The 19,083-nt window shown below is 42.0% G+C and overlaps 1 protein-coding gene across 3 annotated transcripts; it reads right to left on the minus strand.

Annotated features, from left to right (window-relative positions):
• Positions 1 to 691: 691 nt before the first annotated feature.
• On the minus strand, positions 692 to 18,297 carry LOC123764738 (receptor-type tyrosine-protein phosphatase H). 3 transcript variants are annotated; one of them, XM_069302543.1, is made up of 9 exons: positions 18,079 to 18,297; positions 17,352 to 17,385; positions 14,323 to 14,577; positions 13,797 to 14,084; positions 10,083 to 12,291; positions 7,863 to 8,055; positions 6,628 to 6,667; positions 4,497 to 4,754; positions 692 to 1,441 (listed from the first exon to the last, which is right to left on the minus strand). In XM_069302543.1, exons 1-5 carry the CDS (start codon positions 18,154 to 18,156, stop codon positions 11,987 to 11,989), a joined length of 960 nt encoding a protein of 319 aa, XP_069158644.1. In that variant the 5' UTR covers positions 18,157 to 18,297; the 3' UTR covers positions 692 to 1,441; positions 4,497 to 4,754; positions 6,628 to 6,667; positions 7,863 to 8,055; positions 10,083 to 11,986. The 3 variants fall into 3 exon arrangements, with proteins under 3 accessions (XP_069158644.1, XP_069158645.1, XP_069158647.1); XM_069302544.1 differs by having other exon boundaries at positions 10,083 to 12,285; positions 14,323 to 14,583; XM_069302546.1 differs by having other exon boundaries at positions 14,323 to 14,583; positions 18,079 to 18,294.
• Between the last annotated feature and the right edge of the window lie 786 nt (positions 18,298 to 19,083).

Below are 19,083 nucleotides of genomic sequence, written 5' to 3' on the forward strand. Positions count from 1 at the left end.
TCTCTCTCTCTCTCTCTCTCTCTCTCTTTGTTTATTTCCTATCTCCTCTCTCTCTCTCTCTCTCTTTGTTTATTTCCTATCTCCTCTCTCTCTCTCTCTCTCTCTCTCTCTCTCTCTCTCTCTCTCTCTCTCTCTCTCTCTCTCTCTCTCTCTCTCTCTCTCTCTCTCTCTCTCTCTTTCTGTCTATCTCTGCATATCCCTCCTTTTCTCTCTGTTTCTTTTTAACTTTCTAAATGAAATAAAGATAATTATCCTTAATAATTCCAAATATTAATAATTAGAATTAATGTTTAAAAACCTTTGTTCCTAAACGTTATATCATAACATTAAAACAACGTTTTAATAAGATGTTATAACCTCACGTTTATAACTGTTTTTACAAGTTCTTAAAAACGTGTATAAATTGTAATTTAAAATGTGAAAAAAGCAATAAAATGTCGTTTTTAAAAGTTTAGAAAACGAGAAAATGTCTGGTTGGTTATCTACTCCCAGCTGTTGTCTACCCTAGTGACTGTCTTATCTACTTCCAGCTGTTGTCTACCAGGTGACTGTCTTATCTACTTCCAGCTGTTGTCTACCAGGTGACTGTCTTACCCCCTCCCAGTAATTATGTTATTAGATCAGGTGCCCAATTTGACATGATGTTATATGAAACATATTGGTTGGTGAAGTGTGTACATATGGAAGAACATTACAGCAAAAATCTTTATTTGTTCATTCATAAACTTGTTTATTATCATGTCACTCATTAGTAAAGTCAACACATAACAATCAATAAATATATTTCCTAAAGTTGGAGACCAAGAGCCCAAGAACTTAAATATAATTAACATGTTTAATAGTTGGAAATTATTATTAAGCTCATTAAATATTTTCAGTTTGGAAAAGATAACTATAAACTTATATTAATTTAAGTATTTACTAAATAAATGCAAAATATAACACCAAAATACATAATAATTTAATTATATGATTATCATGACACAAATATTAAAAACGCCGAGAAACTCTCGCATAAGACAGTGAGAAAATGTAACTTCCTTCACAGATTGAATTATTAATTTCAATTTAATTTCTCATTAAGATTATATATTATTTACATAAAAGCATATTAACTCTAATTAATAATTATTTCTCTACTTTTAGACCATTGTTTTGAAGATTTCAGAGGTTAACAGAGGTTAACAGAGGTTAACAGGTCATTTGTCCTGGTGAGTTCTTCCTGCTTGACCACACAGGTGTTGACAGCTCTTCCTGCTTGACCACACAGGTGTTGACAGCTCTTCCTGCTTGACCACACAGGTGTTGACAGCTCTTCCTGCTTGACCACACAGGTGTTGACAGCTCTTCCTGCTTGACCACACAGGTGTTGACAGCTCTTCCTGCTTGACCTCAGGTGTTGACAGCTACACCTCTGTTTTGGCTTTAGTTTTTGACATTTCTGAAGTATAAGGGTAAATTTCATGAATATTTGATATGATAAAACATGGACAACATTTTCTTACAAATATTGTCTAATAAAACAGACAAACATTGATGAAATATAGTAGTAAAAGACAAAAATTGATGAACACAGAGAGCATGAACACAGAGGTACACTATATATCCTATATTAGTGGAAGTAGAAGTAATGTCCCACTCAGATGGGAGAGGCCAACTATGGCCAGCTGGGCGATCCAAACCCTGTCCAGCTGGGAGTGACCAGCACAGGCCAGCTAAGGTGGCCACTCCTAGCTGGCCTGTTCACCCCAAGAACTACATCGCTGACTACATTACAAACCACCAGAGCCCCCCAAACACACGCCTGGGACCCGCAAATTGGAACATTTCACCGCTCCGATCAGTTAACGCCAGCTCTCTGCTTTCTCTACTTCAACCAGGCTTGCAGACTCGTGAGGAGCAATGTCAAAGGCCTTACTAAGTTTGAAATTGATTAAATCTTAATTTATATTGTTGTTGAATGCCTCAGATATGCGTCCCTGCCCTTTGAATGCCTCAGATATGCGTCCCTGCCCTTTGAATGCCTCAGATATGCGTCCCTGCCCTTTGAATGCCTCAGATATGCGTCCCTGCCCTTTGAATGCCTCAGATATGCGTCCCTGCCCTTTGAATGCCTCAAATATGCGTCCCTGCCCTTTGAATGCCTCAGATATGCGTCCCTGCCCTTTGAATGCCTCAAATATGCGTCCCTGCCCTTTGAATGCCTCAGATATGCGTCCCTGCCCTTTGAATGCCTCAAATATGCGTCCCTGCCCTTTGAATGCCTCAGATATGCGTCCCTGCCCTTTGAATGCCTCAAATATGCGTCCCTGCCCTTTGAATGCCTCAGATATGCGTCCCTGCCCTTTGAATGCCTCAGATATGCGTCCCTGCCCTTTGAATGCCTCAAATATGCGTCCCTGCCCTTTGAATGCCTCAAATATGCGTCCCTGCCCTTTGAATGCCTCAAATATGCTTGTGTAGACGGACAGATATGTGAGACAAGATCCCCTTCACAATAAGTGACGTTTTGAGTCCCTCATCTGTTTGAATTTGTTGAGGTATTTTCGTATTTAATTTGCTATTACAGCCTCAAAGAATTTTCTTAAGATAGAAGTCAGGTAAATTTGACGGTCGTTATGAGCAAGAGATCCGGGGCTCGCTGTACCCACCCCCCAGCAGCTGGGACTACTCCTGTGTTGAGCGATTTACTGAACCTGGGGCCAGATTCACGAAAGCACTTACGAACCTGTACATCTTTTCTCAATCTTTGGCGGCTTTGTTTACAATTATTAAACAGTTAATGACCTCCGAAGCACCAGCAGGCTGTTTATAACAATAACAACAGTTAATTGGGACGTTTTCATGCTTGTAAACTGTTTAATAAATGTAACCAAAGCCGTCAAAGATTGAGGAAAGATGTAAACGTTCGTAAGTGCTTGCGTAAGTCCTTTCGTGAATCTGGCCCCTGCTTATTAGTGGGGGCGACAAGCTTCTTCTCTGCACTCATTTAGACTCTGATGAGCAACTTATCTGGAACGAGGAATTTGTTTAATTGTAGTTTATGAATTAAATTTAAAATATGTTTTATTAGTCTGAATATTACATAGTTTATTTTCGTCTCTATATAGTAACATTTGAAATGTTGTTGCTGACGGTTCGATAAATAAGTAGCAGTAGTTCAGATCTTTTTCAATCAGAATTTGTAATTTCATTATTAGGCTTAAACCGGTAAATTTATTAGCATTATACTGCATCCCTCAGTCTATCGTCCACTTTCAGTCTATCTTGTTCATCTTGTAAGGATTTTTTGTACTTAGAATTTATTTCCACCTGTGTTATATGGTCCCCCCCCCCCCTCAGTTGGTTGTTCCTTCACGAGTTGACGTGGTGAGGAGTCTCTTGTGCTCCGCCAGAGGGCAGGAGCGGCGCCCCTCCTGCTCCTCTCTCTCTCCTTGTGTCACTGACGGTGATGTGGGCAGCAAAGATACAAAAAAAACGTCCACCAGACTATTGGAAATAGTAGATCAGGTTGGGCCTCAATTACCTATTGCTAGTGGCTGCAGGTGTCTACCCCTTAATTTAGTGGACTTGTAGTGTGCATTCGTACTTCCTTTGCTGTGAATTCCTCCATTGTTGCAGTTCTATAAGCTTCAAATCTGTAAGATGTCGTCCGGAGCCACCAATTATGGCTTCAAGTTACCTATGACTGAGACCTATGGTAAGACTTTTACTCGGACACATGTCGTCCCTCGTGTTCACTCAGTGGTGGTCCCCTTATGTATAAGGATGCTGTCAAACTCTGGAGGACGACCTGTACAAGTATGACCTGTAGGAAGACGATCTGAACAAGTATGACCTGTATTAGATAACCTGCTTGTAAACAACCTGTATGAAGAAGACCTGGACAAGTATGACCTTAATTGGACGACCTTTACAAGTATGACCTGTACTGGACGACCTGCAAAAGGGAATGCCATATCCTTGGAGAACGAAGTGTCACTGTTACGTCATCTTGGTAAAACATTGTCATACACTCGCTATTGTGATCTTTCGTGCCAGCAAAATACAGAAAGAGAATGACAAGTCTCTTTAGAAATGCATGAGAATGGAGGAAGTTGTGGACCACAGCATCTGGGATGTGAACCACAAACACAATGATGTGAACCACAAGCACCATGGAGGGAAAGCTAAATATGACCAACAATGAAGTATTCTGTAAAGAACATATCGGCCACCGTACATGAACAATCCTCACTACGATAACCTGGGGCCATATTCACAAAGCAGTTACGCAAGTACTTACGAGCGTGTACATCTTTCCCCAATCTTTGGCGGCTTTGGTTACATTCATTAAACAGTTTACAAAAATGAAAACTTCCCAATCAACTGCTGTTATTGTTATAAACAGCCTCCTGGGTGCTTCAGAGATCGATCTACAGGTTCGTAAGTGCTTGCGTAACTACTTCGTGAATCTGGCCCCTAGCCTGGGCTGGGAGCGGTCCGGAGAGGGTTACCTGGACAGTCCGTCGCGGCGTATGTTGTGGTCTCGTACACCTCGTCACCGTCGTACACAGACGACACCACTATTAAATATTCTGTGCAAAGATCCAGTCCGTTTATGAGGTAGAAGGTGTCGGTTGTCTCTGCCAGTATGTCTTCAGTAGGAATTCCTACAATATAGTAGTTAGGCGGGGTGTCTGGCGGGGACCAGGTCACATTCAGGGCGTTGGATCCCACTGGCGTTACTCCAACGTCCAACGGAGGCCCCGACCCTGAGGAAGACAATATTGTAAGAGATAACTTAGGTTACTACAACGTTTAAGGGCGGCCGTGGGGCCAGATTCACGAAAGCACTTACGCAAACACTTACGAACGTGTACATCTTTCCTCAATCTTTGACGGCTTTGGTTACATTTATTAAACAGTTTACAAGCATGAAAACTTCCCATTCAACTGTTGTTATTGTTATAAACAGCCTCCTGGTGCTTCGGAGCTCATTAACTGTTTAATAATTGGAAACAAAGCCGCCAAAGATTGAGAAAAGATGTACAGGTTCGTAAGTGCTTGCGTAAGTGCTTTCGTGAATCTGGCCCCTGGACCTTAGGGAGATAATATCGTAAAATATCATATCATATTTGTCCTTGTAGACAACGTGGGGATTGAAACTCCCCATTACACAGTATATATATAAACTGAGAGTATACTTGGTCCTAAATACTGTTCAGGGCTGAAGTGAACTTGTTGGTTAGCCACCTTGGTATTACAGTATAGTGGCCTTAATAACCCTGGAGTTTCCAGATGTTAATTGACCTTACGCCCCTCACCAAAGTTATCAATAAATCCTCAAACACCCCCTACAGATCGACGTTTTCAAGCGGATTAAAGACATTAAAAAAAAGAGATTTAAACAGGGGTTTTGAAACTTAGAAAAGGATGAGATAGCACAATAGTGGGTTCAAGCAGGAAAAATTTAGTTTTAAGAGGGACTCATGAAAGTAATTTTGTTGATAAAAAGTGTTTTGGGTGCGTGGAACAGGCTGGCCGATTATTGAGACAATTTAACAGGTTTAAGGAATAGGTTTGATACGCACATGGGTTAGAGGGGGATTGGCACATGGGGAAAGGAGATAGGTACATGGGTGAGAGGGGATAGGTACACGAGTGAGAGGAGGATAGAGAAATAGGTGCGACGAGGATAGGTACATGGGTGAAAGGGGGAGAGATACATAGAGGAACGAAGGTGAGATACATAGAAGAAAGAAGGATAGATCCCTGGGTGAGAGCAGGATAGGTGCATGTAAGACAGGACGATAGGTACACGAGAAGGGAGCTAGGTACACTACAATTAGTGAGTGCGGGATAGGTATTCCGGTGAGAGTGGTATAGGTACACTGGTGAGAGGGGACAGGTACATATAAGAGATGAGGATAGGTACACAGATGAGACGGGGATAGGTACACGAGTGGGAAGGGATGGATTTAAACGGGGCCTAACCTAATATTGGTCAACAGGAGAGCTACAGTGCTCCTTAAGTCTTATATACTTTACGTTTTAGAAGTAAATATTTCACAAGTTAAGGGAAAGTGTGTAAAGTACATATGAGACGTATATTTAATGCAACTTACAGCAATGCATGACAATAAATATCTTATATAATTCAACATGTATTATGTAAGGCAAAATTTAAGGACTTCCAAGTGATATTTGACCTTCAGAATAATATATAAATTCCTCTATTTATGTCTAAAGTAAAATATGAGACGATGAGTCCCAATAACGTGGCTAAAGTAAGTTGACCAGACCACACACTAGAAGGTGAAGGAACGACGACGTTTCGGTCCGTCCTGGACCATTCTCAAGTCGATTGTGAATGGTCCAGACACAATCGATTTGAGAATGGTCCAGGACGGACCGAAACGTCGTCGTCCCTTCACCTTCTAGTGTGTGGTCTGGTCAATTAAAATATGAGACATTAACCATTGTCTTGTGATTAAACAACTATTGTGAAGAGCATGGAGCCAGGCACCGACCCCTTGAGGTTCCCCCACTCTTCATGCTCAAGACATTAATACGATTAACATATTAATGATCACAGTTCCTATAAAGGTTCATTTAATATTAATAAAACAACCCCTGATCACTCACCAACAGTCACAACTCCTACTTCTTCTCCTTCTTCTTCTCTCTGGAAAACAAAATTAACAAAATCATTAAGATTTTTTTCACTTCTTTGGATATATATTGAAGAAACAAAATTGATAATTTACTTTTGAACTCTTCAAAAAGTTTACACCTCCATCCTCTGTATGGGCTGTTGCCTCACTTACAGTGAGGACGGATAATGGTCTAGAGCCATGAACGTGATTACAACTATTATTGAATAGTTGTAATCACAATAGTTGTAATGCTGCTTCCATTAAAATATGGAAGCAGCAAGAGGAAGTATGGGCCAATATGCCTTCTGCAGTTACTTCCATTCATATGTTCACTTATCTAATTTATACCCATTGTTTCGTGTTCTGTCTTGTGCTTGTCACCTCACTCAAAACTTTTGTACCACATCACCTCATCCAATTCGTATTACATTTTCAAAGACTTAATTTACACACAAATTCTTCTTACTTATACTATATTGGATGAGGGAATGGGATTAGAAGCATTAAACTTTGCAGACATACTGGGAATTACACGAGGAGTGTCACAGAGAGTCAAGGTTGGCCTTTATGCCTCCCTTAAAGGGAAGACAATTCTTCCCTATAAGGCAGGGAATTGGGACAATTCTTCCCTCTTCTATTACCCCGTAATCAAATTGATCGATATAAAATTTTCTGCATCGAGTCCATAGAGTTTAACATTCGTTTATATCGTGTTATATACTGATACTTACATGCAAAACGTATGTTCAGACACCAGGTTGGCATTCTGTGTGCAACCTTTTGGTTACAGTGTTGGGGAGACGGGTAGAGGGTGTGTGTGGGTGGAGACGGGTAGAGGGCGTGTGTGGGTGGAGACGGGGAGGGTGTGTGTGGGTGGAGACGGGTAGAGGGTGTGTGTGGGTGGAGACGGGTAGAGGGTGTGTGTGGGTGGAGACGGGGAGGGTGTGTGTGGGTGGAGACGGGGAGGGTGTGTGTGGGTGGAGACTGGGAGGGTGTGAAGATGTTTACTGTGATGACGATAGTGTGTTGTGACAATGGTTATAGTGAGGGAGGGAGACTGGGAAGTGTTGTGTGGGAAACCTGAGCACCAGGTCGATACAGACACTCATGCAGGTTGATGCAGACCACCTGGTACCCATCAGGGACCCATCAGGGACCCATCAGGGACCCATCAGGGACCCATCAGGGACCCATCAGGGACCTAATACTGTGAGCGTGACCTACCTGCTCCTCCTCACTGTCGTGGGCGGCAGCAGTCATCAGCAAGACGCTCAGCAGTAGCACAGACCAGGACATCATGCTGGTGGTGTGGCTGGCAGTGGTGTGGCTGGCTCTGGTGGCAGACTGGCTGTAGTGTAAGCCATATGGACAATATAGCATGCTCCCACACGTCCTTATCGCAGCCTGGTTATCTTACCTGGTGCCGTAATACCCACCAGAATTACTGGGAGTATAAAGTTACTTTCCACAAAAATTTAATTATCGAACATCATCACAGTCGTGATAATAATATGGGAATACTAGCAGTGAAATAGGAACATCAGGAGAGTAACACAGGGATAGTAACATGGAAATGGTAACGATGAGATAGTAACATTGGGATACTAACATTGGGATAGTCATATGAAAAAATCCACTACAATGAGATATATAAATCTTATATGTATTATATGTATGCAGGTACATCACATAGTTCACAGTAACAGTGGACCACTGGTGTCTTTACCAGGGTTATAAACAACCAAACAACACGGGGGTCTTCACAACAACGCCAGCTACTGGCGGACGTCCACAATAGATCGTTGAAACAGCAAAATGACGTCGACTCCATGACATCACAATCCTTTTATAAGGAAGAATTTGATCATATGAAAATAATACTTAATAATCTGCAAATCATTATTAGCTTAATCATATAAAAAATTCAAAATAATGCAGGCGAGGAGTCACAATAACGTGGCTGAAGTATGTTGACCAGACCACACACTAGAAGGTGAAGGGACGACGACGTTTCGGTCCGTCCTGGACTATTATCAAGTCGATTGTGAGAATGAGAAGTGACATTCTCACAATCGACTTGAGAATGGTACAGGACGGACCGAAACGTCGTCGTCCCATCACCTTCTAGTGAAGATAAATTAAGTCTGATCAACTTCAAAATAAAAGTTTTCAACTAAGAAAAGTAGCCGTGAATGAGGTGGCAAGGCCCCAAGCGAACGCCCAGCGGGATGACTCTGAGTAGACCAGCTCCAGAACCCTCGCGTGTGTGTTCTACACACTTCAGATCAGCGTCCTACACCACACAAACATTACATAAACAGTGCTCATACCTATCCTACAGTTAGTGAAGTGTCGAGCACCGTACTGTTAAAAGAACAGTATTTACAACAGATAAATAATCTAGAGTGAAGAGAAGGGAGCCACTGCTCCTCGCGTGGTGTTGACACCAACAATACCTCACCACAACTCCCCTACTCAATCTAAATCAACTATCACTACTGCGTTATCAATATTGATCCTGCACAGTAGATACTATAATCTACCCATCACAATGTCATGCCAGATCACAATAGGAGTGATCATAATAGTCTGACAACGGTCATACTATCCACGGCTCATCACTCTACTGTCAGGAATGAGTAATAAATATGAATATGAATATGATATAACTTAATGTGATATAATATAAATATAAATATGAATTTTATGCACAATGCTTGTAAAATGTTTCCATTTTGATCATATAACTAACCTCTTCTGATAGCCTGCTGACCTCCTCCTCCCAAGACATAACCACACCACAACCTTCTAACAGTTCAACTAAAAAATTAAGAAAAGTAATGTAATTGCGTCTTTTATACTAAATCAATATTTATATTTCCTTGCAAAAATTTATGGAAACGATAAATACAATATTACTTTAAGTGGCTGTTTTGTACAGTAATATTGGCTCACAACAAGTGCACATTAATACTACTTATTCTGAACACATCCACTTGCTCTTATCTATATTGATAACATTTTCGGTGCGCGTAGTGAACACGTTGTTATCCGGAAATGCGTTGTGTTGGGCCGGCTGATGGGAAGAACACCGTGACGGCCACACTGTTATGACAAGAACATTCACACGAGCGTGAGAACACTCGCAGCTGATAACATGTCTCATGACGACAGAGGAAGAGTCCGACACTGGTCATAAACGAATATATATATAAATCTCTCTCTCTCTCTCTCTTTATATATATATATATATATATATATATATATATATATATATATATATATATATATATATATATATATATATATATATGTAAACTTAAATAATTGATGTATTTCATATATTTGTTACAAAACAAAATGAAACATTTGTATTTAACCAATTAACAAACGAATAACGAGTCAGCGTCTTACAACAATCTCAAGTTCATTGAGGACACGAACTTAGCTTATCTCAGAGCTCCTCAGACGGTACCGTGTCTCTGACAACTGGTGCAGGGAAAATGATATTGTGACTGTCTCCTGGAGATTGGGAAGCTTCCTTTCTTACCCCATGTTGATGATTCTTGTGACGAAGGTAATTAAGTCCAGGGACTAAGTAGTAAGAGAGTCTTAATATTTAAGATGCTCACCAATTTTCGTTCCGTTAAGAGTTCTCAGAGGATAAAGTTAATCATTTGGCCAATGTTGTTGGATGTAGCGCAGACTACTGCGCTGCAGGACCCTGAGAATATACTATAAATATCTTTAACACATTTGTGAAGGACAAAGGTTCTTCTGTTACCCTAGGCATTCTTTGAACCATGTCAGTAGCGTTCTCATGATTTAAAAAAAGCACAAATGTTCTAAAGTTATCTTTATTATTTGCTGTATGAAAAGCATTTTGAAGATAATAAAAGCCGGGTGAGAGCTGTGTTAGATGAGGGCTGAGAGATGGTAAAGTTATCAACAAATAAGGTTAGAGCGCTTCTCCCAGCAAGATGCGAAAAATTGCTGTGGTTATCTTCCTATCTTGAGGTTATTTTGAGATGATACCGGGGCTTTAGTGTCCCCGCGGCCCGGTCCTCGACCAGGACTCCACCCCCAGGAAGCAGCCCGTGACAGCTGACTAACTTCCAGGTACCTATTTACTGCTAGGTAACAGGGGCATTTAGGGTGAAAGAAACTTTGCCCATTTGTTTTTGCCTCGTGCGGGAATCGAACCCGCGCCACAGAATTACGAGTCCTGCGCGCAATCCACCAGGCTACGAGGCCCCTACTTGGATATCTTACACGCATTATCAGTCTGCCGGGTATAGTCCTCTCGGGACCTTCGCAGTCATAGAATATTTGGGAATGTGTCGAAATTTGTGTGTCTGGCTTGGTCATTATTATTATTATTTGTTGTGTCCTGTGATCTGGTAAGACACCTTGTCGCAAACTTTGTTTAATGGGCTTTGTCAGAGGACTGTTGAGCGTGTCAGTGATATTGTATGGCATGTTATGTCACCCTCTCCAGGATAGGGAACTCTACCATAAGTGCGTTGAAGCAATGCTCTTATCATCCTTTGATCTGTAGGTCTGTGACATGTCTATGATGTAAGTTGATAGTTAACTTGACGTGAGCTGGCTAGGTACAGACTCTTCGTCTGTATTGGAGAGAAAAAAGTCCACATTCATTGGCTACGAGGCTATGAATTCTCTCTTTTTTCCCATGCCTCGTCCTGGCTATGTTGTTGTATATTTTTTGGTCAGCTACTGCTCCTTAATCGCATGCCAATCAGAAAGGAGTGTCTTTCCCAAGTCGCTTCTCATTGGGTGCTGCACCAGGTGATCACACCTTACCCACACATGCTTACCCACTACGAGAGAGGTGCTAATCTCTTAAGTTACATGGACAGGTCGCTGCCCTCTCAAGGAACTTCTAACTTCGGACGGTCACATTCCCAGTAGTTGATCAATGTTGTAAAAAACTTTTTTACCTTAATTATTCCTGCCGTAGGCGGCTAGTTTATTGTGCACTCATCCTGTGAGCGGTAGCGCAAAAATGACGACTGAGTACACTAAAAGGTTTTAATAAGACCTCAGAGGAGATTTGTATATTATTACTTATAAATAATCTGCACTGCTTATAACTATAATGTCAGCTAGTTATAAAAAAAATACATTCATGTGTTTACAATATATAATATATTGTAGTACGTGTTTTACTAATACTTACAATATTGTTTCATGAAGGTTTATCTTGGTTTAATGATAGTTATCTACAGTGATTTGATTCAGGGGATAGAATCATATACACATAAATACATGAAGAATGTGAGATACAGTATGGACACAAGACAGGAGTATGTCTTACAGTGTCTAAGTCAGACAAACTCAAGGTCAACAACAGCAGGAGCCGAGGAATTACCTGGCGTGTTGGTTGTGCCTGATACTTTAGCCACAAACTGACGATCGTTGTACCTAGAGAGCACTCTTATATCATAATATTGACACGGTTCCAGTCCTTCTACGAGGAAGTAGGTGTTGTTTGTATCATTCCCAATAGGATCAGAATCAATTCTGACGATGTAGTAGAGAGGCGGCTCCTCTGGCGGGTCCCACGACACGTTGAGGGCGGTGGATCCCACCGGCGTCGCTATCACGTTCTCAGGCGGCCCTGGACCTGGACCTGAAGGGGACAATACTGTAAGAGATCACTGACGTCACTACAACGTTCAGGAGCGGTCCTGGACCTGAGGGAGACAATACTGTAAGAGATCACATCAAGTGTGTTTAAGGAGACTCAGATACAAGAGGAAGATACTGTGAACATTAGGTATCAGTAAAGTTCAGATATATTTAAATATTTTGTTGCTGAGAACACCACTGAGGGACACAATGGACCAGAGTGTATAGAAAGATAAAGAGGCAGATGACAAAGAAAAGTACAAAGAGGAGAATGGGAAGAGTAAATTGGGTAACCTCAGACGTCTGCGACCTGGGTAACCCCAGACGTCTGCGTCCTGGGTAACCCTAGACGTCTGCGTCCTAGGTAACTCCAAACGTCTGCGTCCTGGGTGTCTCCAAACGTCTATGACCTAGGTAACTCCAGACGTCTGCGTCCTGGGTCACTCCAGACGTCTGCGTTCTAGGTAACCCCAGACGTCTGCGTTCTAGGTAACCCCAGACGTCTGCGTCGTAGGTAACCCCAGACGTCTGTGTCCTGGGTCACTCCAGACGTCTGCGTCCTGGGTAACTCCAGACGTCTGCGTCCTAGGTAATTCCAGACGTCTGCGTCCTAGGAAACTCCAGACGCCTGCGTCCTATATAACTCCAGACGTCTGCGTCCTGGGTAACTCCCGACGTCTGCGTCCTAGGTAACTCCAAACGTGTGCGTCCTGAGTAACTCCAGACGTCTGCGTCCTGGGTAACTCCAGACGTCTGCGTCCTAGGTAACTCCAGACGTCTGCGTCCTAGGTAACTCCAGACGTCTGCGTCCTAGGTAACTCCAGACGTCTGCGTCCTGGGTAACTCCCGACGTCTGCGTCCTAGGTAACTCCAAACGTCTGCGTCCTGGGTAACTCCAGACGTCTGCGTCCTGGGTAACTCCAGACGTCTGCGTCCTGGGTAACTCCAGACGTCTGCGTCCTGGGTAACTCCCGACGTCTGCCTCCTAGGTAACTCCAAACGTCTGCGTCCTGGGTAACTCCAGACGTCTGCGTCCTAGGTAACTCCAGACGTCTGCGTTCTGGGTAATTCCAAACGTAGATTATATAACTTATTTATTACAATTATTCTTTAATAGAATCAACTTCTGGCAAATGGAAATACGCTATAAGATTTTACTGAATATTTCTAGATCCTCTAATCTCAAAATCTCTCTTGTTTTCCGCATACTTTTAAAAATTACTTGTTAAATTTTTGAATATATATATTTTTAGATGGATCTTACCCCATTTAACATCTCATACATATTATTTTTCCTGGCCTATAATATTTTAATATATGTAATTAAATTACATATGTATATATGTATAATATTATGTAATATATCTTTATTTTATAGCATGTAATATATCTAATGTATGTAATTAAATCGTATTTCTTTGTGTGATCCGGCCAAGTCCGAAATGTTAATTGTATGTTACAGCTGAGGAAGATAAATAATAAATGGAATAATAAAGAATAGCTTACTGTCGTGATCAGTAACATTCCAGCAAGTTGTTGGTTGACTATAACCTGTCTTGCTCTCTGCCTCCACACTGGCTGTGACGTTGGTGTAGGGCGGCAAGTTGGTTAAGTGTATTTGATGGTCTGTGGTGGTGGTTTGGTTGGTTGACTCCTCGTCACTCCCCAGGACGTCCAACAACCAGCTTATTCTGTGGCCGACAATAGCACACTTAAATTGTGTGTCATTCCAGTTAATGTCCAATGTTGAGGTGTGAACGTCAGAGAACCAGCAGGTCTGTGGTGACGGTGGCACTGTTGGAAAATATTTGGGATGAGCCATAAGGATTAACAATGAAATGTTTTATGGAGGTTTATCTTGGTTAAGAGAAAAGGATAGTTATCTGGAATCATTTGGATCAGGGAATAGAATCTTATACACAAAAATACATGAGAAATGTGAGATTCATAATGGACACAAGACAGAAGTATGCCTTATAATGTCTAAGTCAGACAAGCTCAAGGTCAACAACAACAGGAGCTGTGGTATTACCTGGAGTGTTGGTTGTGCCTGTTGCTTTAGCCGTATACTGATTACCGTTGTACCTGGATAACACTCTTATATAATAATCTTGACACGGTTCCAGTCCTTCTACGAGGAAGTAGGTGTTGCTTGTATCATTCTCTATAGATTCAGAATCAATTCTGACGATGTAGTAGAGAGGCGGCTCCTCTGGCGGGTCCCACGACACGTTGAGGGCGGTGGATCCCACCGGCGTCGCTATCACGTTCTCAGGCGGCCCTGGACCTGGACCTGAAGGGGACAATACTGTAAGAGATCACTGACGTCACTACAACGTTCAGGAGCGGTTCTGGACCTGAGGGAGACAATACTGTAAGAGATCACATCAAGTGTGTTTAAAGAGACTCAGATACAAGAGGAAGATACTGTGAACATTAGGTATCAGTAAAGTTCAGATATATTTAAATATTTTGTTGCTGAGAACACCACTGAGGGACACAATGGACCAGAGTGTATAGAGAGATAAAGAGGCAGAAGAGAAAGAAAAGTACAGAGAGGAGAAAGGGAAGAAGAGAGAAGACAACAGGAAGACAAGGAGTGAAGAGAAAGGCAGGGAGAGAGAGAGAGAGAGAGAGAGAAGATATAGGAAAGACAAGAAGATAAAAGATAACGAAAAGCAATTATCAGAACACAAGCAGAGGTACAAGAAAGAAAAGGCGACACAAGAGAAAGAAAACGAGACACAAGAGAGAAAGACAAGGTGACAAGATAGAGACAAGGTGACACAAGAGGAAGACAAGGTGACACAGGAAGAACACAAACAGGAAAAGATGTACAGTTAGTAATGGTTGAAGTGGAGACAGCACACGATGCCAGACTCTACACTTATGGTCTTAATAACCCCCTTTAACTCATTTGTTTGCAAACACTTATACTGTGGTACACTAGGTATAAGTGTTCCTTATACCTCTGTATTAGTAGAGGTTTTTGGTACACCATAGTGTAATAGCAGAGGTCTATATCATCGTGCTCTCGTGCTCTCTAATAGTAGATGTTTATATCATATGCTCTGTAATAGTTGAGGTTTATATCATGGTGCTATGTAATAGTTGAGGTTTATATCATGGTGCTATGTAATAGTTGAGGTTTATATCATGGTGCTATGTAATAGGAGAGGATCACATCGTAGTGCTCTGTATTAGAAGGTGGTCATATAATTGCGTTTTGTAATAGTAGAGGTTCATATTTTGGTGCTCAGTAATAGTAGAGATTTTCATGTCATGGTGATCTGCAATAATAAAGGTTCACATCACATCTTCAGAAGGTCATAGCTGCTCTGCAGAAGGTGCAACACAGAGCAAAAAAAATAATTCCAGAGCTAAGTCATATCTCTTATCAGTAACGGTTGAGGGCCACAGGGCTAACTACGCTGCATACCAGGTATGAGAGAGCAGATCTCATTGAAACTTTTAAAAAACTTAACAACTTTGTGGATGGTGATTCAGAAGTAAGTAAGTAATTATCAAAGAAAGGCACCAAGAAGGGATGTTGATCGAAAAAATTTCTTCAAAAAAGGTGAAATGTAACACAAACCAGGAGCAACGGTTTCAAGCTCAACAAGCCACAATGTAGAAATGAACACTGGAGAAGTTTTTTTTACCCTCAGGGGTTATAAACCCATGGAACCGCCTACCCGCCGAAGTCGTAAAAACCAAAACCTGTTAAATTTTAAAGTACAACTAGAAAAGATCATCAAGACAAATGGGGGGACCATCGACAAGCTGCCGGCTTCCTGTCCTCGCTGAGGCCACTAGTGGTAGTGTCCCTCAGGTAAATTCAGGTAAAAATGGGTAAAAGTGGGTAATAATGATCATAGAGACATTTGGTATCATCTGGAAGATATATTCCAAGAAGCATACAATTATCTGAGTCCCAGATTTTCGAAATACAGTTTACAAGGAGTTAAGACTGGAGCCTAAACAGGCAAAGTGGGCCACTCTGACGTGGAAGCTGACACATGTGCGACAGATGTCCAAAGTGTGGTGGTACATCATTCTGTAGCTAATTAGAGAAAATAATAACGTCCCTAAATGATTAACTAAAATAAATTAAAGATATCACCTGACGTTTACAGAGATCTGGCGTAAAGAGAATACAAAAAAAGACTCCAGTGAATTACAAAAAGACTTAAGCTCAAATGTTGGAAGGAAATATGGTAAGTAAAGTCTAACGTTCAGGAGTCATGATTAGCAACGATCTGAGGCTGAGACAGTAGTGAACTGGTGCAGGAAATAAAAGCAACAGGTTGCTGGGATTGATAATAAGAAAGATCAGCAACAGAAACACACGTATCATCCTTCAGCAACACCTGGCCCCGGTCAGGCTCCACTTGTACCACGCCGTGCAGTTCTGGCCATCAAACTACAGAATGGACGTTGACTAATGAAAAATACAAATTAGTATGACAAGTTATGTGTGAATCTGTTCTCTTTGGAGACGCAGAACAGGTGGAGAGTATGACCGAGACTTTCAAATGAGTCAGGGACATAAACAAGAGTTCCCTGAAACTGTCGGGAAGGGCCAGAACCGGCGACGATGGGTGAAAGCTATAGCGATATAATTTTTGGGGGGATGGATATATGGAAGTATAGGTTTGAAAATTTGGTTTTTGATGAGGTTACCTGATAGCAATATTGGGAAAATTTGTTTAACATATTTTAAGAAGAGATTTGATCAGAATCAGGATTAGAGAGGGGGGGGGGCGCTACAGGTATAGGTCAGCAGGCCTGCTGCAATGCTTCTTAATAATTATTTCTCATGTTCCTATGTTCTAAGAAAACTTAATGAGAAATTAACAAGAACCACAAAGAATAAAATAAGAATAGCCCAGGAGAAAGATGAGATTAGTAAACCCAGTGAAGCAAAGTGAAATTCTAAGAATCTTAAAAATCATATTAAACAAACTCGTTATGCTCACACAATTAGATGCTTCAAGTACTTATGAGAACAGTTCACAAAAGAGCAAATATATAAATATTACAACACCGCAGATCACTCACCTGCAGCCACAAGCACAAGGTGTTCATCTTCTTTCTGAAAAAAATTAAAATAAATCAATATTTATCCCATTTTTCCACTATTATATTGAGCACACAAAATTGATCATTCACATCTGAACAGTTCAACAAGATAACACCTCGTTAATGTTCAGCCAGGTGCCTCCCATACACTGATGACCTGTCACGACCGTGTTGACAGTAGTGGAGAGCAGTCCGAGTAGGAGAGTGTTGCAGGGGAGTGCAATAGTCTCCCACTGTGCAACAGTGAGAGACTGTTGCAACAGGTCCCACGACAGAACCTCAGGAATCTGTTTTGGGACCTCTGTTGTTTACTCTATGTATATAAATGCTTTATTCACCAGAGGTCAAGGTCGGGTGAGGTCAGGGAGAAGGTGAATCGTGGTGAGGTCGAGAAGTGAAGGTCAGGTGAAGGCAGGAAGGAAGTGAAGATCGAGTGCTAAATTATGTGACACTGTATATTTAAGAAAATATTTAGAAAGTGGTGTTTCACTGAAGAATTTTCTTTGATTGTGTTGAAATGTTTAATGGTTGTTGATACTTTTAAATGTTGTGTTGTTCTCTTCTCTTGCTTATAGTGTAGTGTTCTTATAGTTCATGAGATGCTGCGTCTTGCTCCTGTGAGTGACACAAGGTATTGCTGGTGTCACAGACTCGAGTCTTGTGAGGACAGGATGAAGCTGAACGCCAGACTTTCAGCCAGACTTACCTGTATTTCCTCGGTGTCCAGGGCGGCGGCTGTAAGCAAGGCGGCCAGCACCAGTAGACGCCCCGACCACCACAACATGTTGGTGTGGGCTGTGGTGCTGTGGGCTGTGGTGCTGTGGCCTGTGGTGCTCTGGGCTGTTGTGCTTTGAGGGTGTGGTGCTGTTGGTTGTGGTGCTGTGGATTGTGGTGAAGGACTGGCCCGGAAGGGCTCCACCAGGCATCTAGTCTGGCCGCTATGATGCCTTATCGTACCTTATCATATCTGAAGTACCCACAATGTCTGATAATCGGGCAGCCTCTTGTCTCTGTTTTAAATGTTGTCAGCGGGCCTGAGGTTGCCAGAACAGTCAGTTAGCACGGAAATGAAGGGAATGTGTCTGCGAGCTCTCGTGTTCTTCACCACATTATCATATACTTATTCATCATGCGCTGGAGGACATGAAAACACTTAGACTTTTATTTTATTAAATTTTGTGGGGTGTTTTTGCGTTTTTTTTTTCAAGCCTGTGAAGCTCTTCATATACACTCATACCTGCGATGATTTCCACACACACTCACACGTGTTGGTCTCACGCGTTCACACATGTGATGAACTCCACAATTGTGTTGATCTCCAATGTGAGGGAGGGGAGTCGGTCGGCCGAGCGGACAGCACGCTGGACTGTGATCCTGCGGTCCCGGGTTCGATCCCGGGCGCCGGCGAGAAACAATGGGCAGAGTTTCTTTCACCCTATGCCCCTGTTACCTAGCAGTAAATAGGTACCTGGGTGTTAGTCAGCTGTCACGAGCTGCTTCTTGGGGGTGGAGGCCTGGTCTAGGACCGGGCCGCGGGGACACTAAAGCCCCGAAATCATCTCAAGATAACCTCAAGAAGGGGGAATGGCAGGGAGAGAAAGTGGGAGAATGAAATTGAGGGTGGGGGGGGGGATGGGAGTGAGAGAAGGAGGGAGAATGGTAGGGAACGAAGGTAAAGTAAGATTAAAGTATGATTAAGGAGAGAGAGAGA

Source organism: Procambarus clarkii, chromosome 48 (assembly GCF_040958095.1).
Source record: "Procambarus clarkii isolate CNS0578487 chromosome 48, FALCON_Pclarkii_2.0, whole genome shotgun sequence".
NCBI classification, from domain to species: Eukaryota; Metazoa; Arthropoda; class Malacostraca; order Decapoda; family Cambaridae; genus Procambarus; species Procambarus clarkii.